Source organism: Haplochromis burtoni, unplaced genomic scaffold (assembly GCF_018398535.1).
Source record: "Haplochromis burtoni strain Fernald_Lab_line unplaced genomic scaffold, NCSU_Asbu1 Contig_38, whole genome shotgun sequence".
In the NCBI taxonomy this organism is placed as follows: domain Eukaryota; kingdom Metazoa; phylum Chordata; class Actinopteri; order Cichliformes; family Cichlidae; genus Haplochromis; species Haplochromis burtoni.
In genome coordinates this window covers 205,558-212,753 of record NW_024582399.1, presented here as the reverse complement: position 1 = coordinate 212,753, position 7,196 = coordinate 205,558, and the positions used below count along the sequence as shown (strand labels likewise).

Genomic DNA, 7,196 nt, shown 5'->3' with positions numbered 1-7,196 from the left:
TTCATCACAAACTCATTTGTACTGCGGAAGACAACACGGGAGGCCAACTCCAAGGCATCTGATCCACTTTTTATTAAAGTTATCTAGCATAATATATTAAAAAAAAAATCTACAAAAATAATAATAATGTTTCTCTTTAAGGAGAAAAATGATAATTCTAATGACATAATGATAATTGTAATGATAATAACATTTATTATATTATTGAGTAATAAAATTATCCAGCAGAGGTGCACTATACATGCATTTCTGTGTTTTTTACACGAAGCTATTTGTATGCATTTCCTTTTTAAAAATTGCAAAGTGTTTGAAAATGGTATTCAAAGAGGTTTTACAGTAACAGCCTGAACTTGTTATTATATCTACAAAATAGCTGTTTTTGGTCTATCTAATATATCACTTATTGAAATGCATGTGAAGGTACACACATTCAGTCTATTTAGGTATTTAGACACGTACATAATTTTGCATGAATACTTGTGGATCCAAAAGAAATATATATATCTTTTTCAGAATAAAATATTTTGCCCATTAATTATAGAACAAGCATGATGATGTGATCAACATGACTAGAAAGCCTAATTAGCAGCAACAGCTGTTCATTGAGTCAGTGGCACAACTTCTGTCTACATTATTTTTACATTTGTGGCTAACTTTAGTTATTACTTCGCCACTAGTCATCGATAGCAGTGGTTGCAATTGTAGCCTCAGTTGCAGTCGTAGCGAGAGACGCTGACGTCCCAGTTGAGGTTCCATCTTTAGGTTTGGGTCGGGGCTTCATCAGCTCCTCCTTATTGCGATCAGGTTTGATCAAAAGGATGTAGCACTTAGGCAAGAAGATGCAGGTTAGCAGGCCAAAGCTGGAAGCCAGGATGGCAAAAATCTGAACGGCAACCATGAACTTGCCACGGGTGCTGAGGTAAGCCGGGACAAAAGAGATCCACACGATGAAGAAGACCAGCATGCTGAAGGTAAGACATTTTGCCTCACTGTGAAAGTGTTTAAAAAGAGAACACAATTAATGTGATGAATATATAAATGACATTGTGTGTTATGAAATATTTCCCCCACAAGAAAAATTAGGGTGTGCATTGCTAATGCTTAACTTTCCTTGTGTGACCTACCTGACGTAGTCCTCCAGTTTGCGAGCTATGAAGGCAAAGATAAAGGCCAGCAGAGCCAGCAGGATGTCATAAGCAAAGATGCAACAGATGAAAACCACAGAGCCTTGATCGCACTCGAGAATGATCTTTATATTCTGACCAGAGGTGTTCTTGACGGGTTGTGGAGGTAGGACAATGAGCCACACTGTGCACGCTATAGCCTGGGAAGAAGGATGTTAATGTCCGCTATATTTCCACATGGTTTTATGTTACGAACATTTAGAGGTCAGGGACAGATGTCGTATTTTACAGCTGATTAAGGTTTACCCCCACTGATGAATTATTTATGTTTACCTGTATTAATGTAGCTACAGCAGCTATTGCCCTCTGGTGAGCACGGGTGAGACGGTCGACCTCAGGGATAGGAGGGGCACTGGTGTCATTGTGGAGAGTGTTGGTTACGATGACATCAGGACTGCCATCATTCGCCGCTGCTTCAGCAGCTGCTCTTGCAGCAGCTTTTGCAGCTTTGGCAGCAGCTTTTGCTCGGGCTCGGGCAGCTTTCAGCACCTGGGCTCTCAGCATCAATACTGCTGCCTTACCTGAAAGAAAAAAGTTGCCTTTTTGCCCCTTATAGAGAAAATCTCAGTGATTTTATTTTGTCTGGATCAAGGCACATAAAAAGGTTAAGTAAGCTATAAAAAAAAAATGGAAAAAATGATTTCAATTGGTCACCAACCAATTATGGAGGAAAGGCAGAGGGCGAATCCTAGAGCCAAGGCTACTTGACTGGTCATGCAGCTCCAGTGTTGTGGCTCTCCGAGGAAGACGATGGAGCAGAGGAAGGTCACCACCAGAGAGAAGAGCAGTGAAAAACTCAACAGTGTATCGTTGGCTTTCACCAGAGGGGTGCCAATGTGCATAATAAACAATACCTGGGAGAAAAAAATAAGAAGTTTAACTTTTTTTTTTTTGCTTGTTTCCTCTCCACATCGGAGCTTCTCTCAGGTATAATTTTGTGCTTGGCTTTTCTCACCCCGACAGCGATGGTGACTAAAGCTCCAAAGGCAGAAATGGCAATAAGAGTAATTCCCAGTGGTTCTCCAAAGGCCAGGAACTCAATGAGTTTTGGTACACAGGCGTCATGAGCCGCATTGGACCAGAAATCGCCAGTGCACAGGATGCATTCACGGGCATCTGTGACAAAGGGAGGCCAAGTGTAATACGAGGGCGGCAGGACCATGTTTACCATAATCTACATGTGCTAATGGTGTTGGGTCTATTTCAAAATTCTTGAGTTTTTAAATTATCAACAGTGACTGTAACACGCAGTGTAATTCTGTGTATTTCTAAATGTGAATGTTAGATAGGAAGCACTTAAAGTATGAATGTGTGAATGAGGCAAGTTGTACAAAGTGCTTTGAGTACTCAAGTAGAGTAGAAGAAAGAGCCCATGTACCATTTAAGAAATGTGGTCCTGTTGTTTACTGACCAGTTGTGTTGCTGATCTCTCCGTCAGCACAGGGAATGCAGTCAAAGCAGCAGACCGGCTCTCCCTGTCGAATCCCCTTCCTGGTGCCCGGCTGACAGTTCTCACTGCACACTGACCGAGGAGGCTTTCACACATAGCAACAGAAATACATGAGCTACCGAATCATAATCTAAAAGGAGCATATGCTAACTTCTTCTTTATCGATATACCGCTGACCTCCAACATGTCATTGTTCCACACGATGGAGTCGTTCATTATGGTCATCCTGTTCTCTGGAGCTGCAGAGCCGTTGTAGTTCCCCACAGTGACATAAGATATCTCCCCATTATTATTGACCTGCCAGTTGATGATGTCATAGAAGCCGTCCACATCTCCGTCGTTAAAGAAGATCTCCTCCCCTGTGTTTGGCATTTTGAAACGCACATTCTTCACGTAATACATCAGCTAAGGAGGAGAAAAATTGAGGTTTAAGTAGCAAAAGTACAATACGCACACACGTGACCTCATTATTGCACACGTTTACCTGCCACGGCTCAAAGTTGTTGATGTCAGCACAGGTTTTCCCGACAAACGGCCCTTTTCCGGGTTCACAGTGCTCCAGGTTGTGCAAGGCGTTGGCTACAGCATACACAGCTTTGTACACGCTGTGTGAAACAGTTTCCTTATTATTATAAACATTACCACCCTGCTACAACGAGACAACAAAAGGACAAATGTGCCTTTTCAGAGTTAGTACCTTGCTTACTTTGGAGCTATTTTCTGTGGTAGATACAGTTCACAGGAAAGCTGCACACACTGCACTGAGTGAATGATTCACACAGGGCTCACTGCTACTGAGGCTTTACACACAGAACTAAAATAGATAACTATAAATTGCTTTCAGGAGCACTGTGCGACAACAGCAACAAAGTTTTCTCAGTGTATGCTGCAACAGTAGCACATTTAATTGTCTGGGTTAAGGTTATATATCAGTTGCTGTTTTTGGTTGTTTGTTTTTTGAGCAGTGGCATTGTGAGCTGACCTGTAAGTGATTCGTAACTGAGAGATGTCAGAGTACGTGTTGTTGAGTTGTGCCACAGACTCCTGCCCGGTACACAGCCCATCAGGCAATCCTGTCACTGTCCTGGACAGTGTGCCGTTCACGTACGTGGCCCTCTGTTTTGCCATTCTCATAGCTTTGCTGTAGTCCAACGTGCAGTTAAACAGCTGCAAGGCAAAAGTAAAATCACAAAATTGTTATTTTGTGGGGGATCTGTTTAATTGTCAGTGTTTTCACTGAAGGTTCATCATTCACAGTTTAATTATCATTGCAATACTGATTCTACCATGTAGATGTTTGCAAGTTCCTAAGGTTAACAAACACACCGTCTCCCAGAATTCCTCAGTGAGCAAGTCTGCATAGGGGTCCAGATTCAGTAGATGATGCTGAAGACCGGGGATGTCAGCCCTCTTCACCCCAAAACCCAGGGTGCCGGCAAGGATTGAGCTCACCTGGATAGAAGCATTCAAATAATCAAGCTAAGCTCAAACATTAAAATTTGGTCCAGACTGGTTTAAACCTTCTGGATTTCTTTTGGTCATCAGTCAGCTGTTTGCTCACCCCAGGTGGCTGGCTGATGAGAGCGGAGGTAATCCAGGCCTCGCTGGCGATCCAGGTACGGTTGGTCACATTGTTGCGGAGCAGCTCACTGATGAGAGGACTGAGGTCCACGTCAGATGAAAAGACCACAATGATTTTGGCTGTGGAGTCAATTACAGTTTGAACAATGCGCTGGATGGCCTCTGGGGAATGCACCTAAAGTCCAAAGATCAGAGTACAAATTTTTTCAGCAGAAATGAAACCCCTGTGTGAAATAAAGATTGACTGGCGAAACTGACTGAAATCTGTCTACCTTGGGCAAGGTCTCAGAGAAGGAGATGCAGACGCCAGCTTGCTCAACCTGGTCCTTGAAGTCTTTGATGCCGTACTTGCCGTAATCATCATCAGCAGCTATGCTGCCCACCCAAGTCCAACCAAAGTGTAGCACCATCTTGGCCATAGCCGTAGACTGGTGCTCGTCATTGGGAATGGTCCTTAAGAAGGTGGGGAACTGGAACTTACTTTTCAGAGCAGAGCATGTCGAACAATAACTGACCTAAAGACAAGAGTACGAACACACTGTTGCTTTTTGCCTGAACTTTATCTTTGTTCATTTTCCTTAACTTTATCAAATTTTTTGACACGAGTGTCAAGCTTACCTGCGGAAAATGATAAAGTCCCAGGATCCTGGCAGTCGCGATGGACAGATCCGAGCCCCCGGCTCCCACTAGAGCAGCCAGCGGCGCTCCATCGCCACAGCGGTAGTTGGGTACAGCTTCGTCTTGGCCTGTCAGGTAGGTCAGGGTGCCCTCCACAGCCTTGGAGATGGTGAAGCAGGAGTCGTAGATGACGTAACCCAGGTCAGTTTTGGGAAGCAGGTCGTCCCTTGCATTAATTTCCTTGATAGCAAACAACATGGTCTGTGCCCAGCGGAAGGTACGAAAGTTAAACCTACAGGATGATAAGTGACGAAGGAACAGCAGATTAATAAAGATCAGCCAGTACAAACAGTAGTGCAAGAAAGAACCTTTCTTTCAGTTAATACAGGTATTCAGTGTATGCAGAAAATGACAATACATGAAAACCAACTAATTGCAATCCATTTTAGTCTTGTGACATTATAATTTAAACTAGCCCTTAATAAATTTGTTGATTATTGTTGTGTGCTACACTTTGTAGGCCTGCCTCCATAATAATATGGCCTGCTGTAATTAATTGGCCCCAGAGGTGTTACACTACTCCGTCTTGATTCTGTTATAAAATTATGAAGCCAAGACTCCCAGGAGTAAACTGTCAGGTAGGAAAGTACTAAAATTAGGATACTTTAATAAAATTTCTTTATTCATTTAAGATCCTAAATAAGTTTTCAAGTTTAATTTTAGTTTGTTTAATACCAGCGCCCTAAGCTAGAAGACTAACCCAGCATAGCAACGATGATGAAAAAAGACATAAACATGCCCGACTCACCCCACACAGCCTGAGGAGAGAGGCACACTCGAAGTGTTGCCCTTGTTGGAAGCAACGCGCTTGTGAACAGGAAACATTCCCCCAACCACGACAGTCTTCTTTTCTACATCCTTATAGCCGCCCAGGTTGAACTTGGCCTTCAGCTTGCATGTAGATTGTGCCGAGAGAGGTCTGAAGATGCAGAAAAGGGCACACAATCCAAGGGAAAAGAGTTTGATGTCCATGCTGTGTAGACGCAGACAGGGGTTGTGAGCTCTAGTAGCTGTAGACAGCAAATGGAAGCAGAAATGTTCGACAGGTGTCTTATCTGCTCTCTGGGGAAAAGTGCTGCACGAGGCAACCTTACAGATTCAGCAGAGCAAAAGAGAAGAGGAGGGCCCCGAGTTGAAATGAGCAGTATTTTCTCAATATGAAACACGGACAAGGCCTTTTAAATTTTGATTAAACACACAAGCTTTATGCCAATTTGTCATTAATAATGTAACAATAATAATAAAGTAGGCGTGCTTCAAATCCAAGGGCTGCAAACAGGTTTAAATCTCTTTTAAAGAAAAAAATCTGGACTTTGGGTCCACCAAAGATTCACAAAAAACAAACACGTCAACACATCTGCCTCAAACTCCTAGAAACATCCCATCATTTAATTTCGTTTATCTCTGCGCTCTCTGTATGAAAATACCAAGCAGTTCATTAGTCTGTGCTGCAGATAAACCGCCACCGGCCAGGAGTTAATTGGCAGCTGCATGTGATAACTTGTACAGTCTCTATGCAATATTACAACGCTGCGACTGTTTCTAAATCGTCCCTTGTCCCCTGCGTACGGGTCTGGGTGTGTTGATGGGTGACTGTCTGCTTGTCTGCTCATGTTTCTCAGTCAGAGGGGAGCAGCAAACACCTGAACCCCTGGCACGCAGAGGGACGCGTGTTAGGGAACGATGGTTGACTGCGCACAATAGGTGCATAATAAAACTAAATTACACTGAAGCCCATTACAGTCTAAAGCTTTTATATGTGTCTGTGTTAGTACATTAAGTAACATTAAAGTGAGGGAAGCAGCAATCTAAAAGCTCGTATATTTGGTTGTGTTGCATTTACAGTTGAATGATGAAACTTGGCCTCAGGGGTCTGTGCGTGGGAGCAGGAGTGTGTGATTAGGTCTTTGTGATTTGTTTCAGAATGATGCTGATGAGATCGGCAAGAAATCAATTATGTGTAATTATTTACATTAAATGTTTCAAATGTGCTGTGTAGGTTTTAAAAGCACATTTGTTCATTTTGAAGAAACTTAGATGTGACGAAAGATAAGGTAGTCATGTGCAATGAACACCTTTATAGGACTGCATGTACTCCTGTGAAAAGTTTGTACATCCCACCATGACTCAGCAGCTTTTAGATCAACCCTCAGTAGCAAGAAGTTGTACTGATCGTTTTCTATATCATCAGCATTGTGGAGGAATTTTGGGCCACTGTTCTGTAAAATGTTGCTTCAGTTCACTGAGCTTTACAGTCACCTTCTCTTCTTCAGATATTCTTTTGTAGATTTGATTTAAAGTTG

The 7,196-nt window shown here is 42.7% G+C and overlaps 1 protein-coding gene across 1 annotated transcript; it reads right to left on the bottom strand.

Moving 5' to 3' along the window:
* Positions 1–217: 217 nt before the first annotated feature.
* Positions 218–7,164, bottom strand: LOC102296764 (vomeronasal type-2 receptor 1). Its single transcript, XM_005920110.3, has 14 exons — positions 5,642–7,164; positions 4,834–5,125; positions 4,488–4,730; positions 4,196–4,390; positions 3,961–4,086; positions 3,617–3,801; positions 3,119–3,239; positions 2,812–3,039; positions 2,596–2,719; positions 2,140–2,300; positions 1,843–2,038; positions 1,458–1,705; positions 1,125–1,324; positions 218–989 (listed from the first exon to the last, which is right to left on the bottom strand). The coding sequence occupies exons 1-14, from the start codon at positions 5,863–5,865 to the stop codon at positions 674–676; spliced, it is 2,859 nt and encodes a 952-aa protein (XP_005920172.1). The 5' UTR covers positions 5,866–7,164; the 3' UTR covers positions 218–673.
* Between the last annotated feature and the right edge of the window lie 32 nt (positions 7,165–7,196).

Excerpts from the sequence above, each read along its gene's own strand:
- LOC102296764 (XM_005920110.3), bottom strand. The coding sequence starts at position 5,865 with ATGGACATCAAACTCTTTTCCCTTGGATTGTGTGCCCTTTTCTGCATC. Across the intron at positions 5,126-5,641 it reads CTCTCCTCAGGCTGTGTGGG|GTTTAACTTTCGTACCTTCC; the intron begins GTGAGTCGGGCA and ends ATCATCCTGTAG. Across the intron at positions 2,301-2,595 it reads AGAGATCAGCAACACAACTG|ATGCCCGTGAATGCATCCTG; the intron begins GTCAGTAAACAA and ends CCTTTGTCACAG.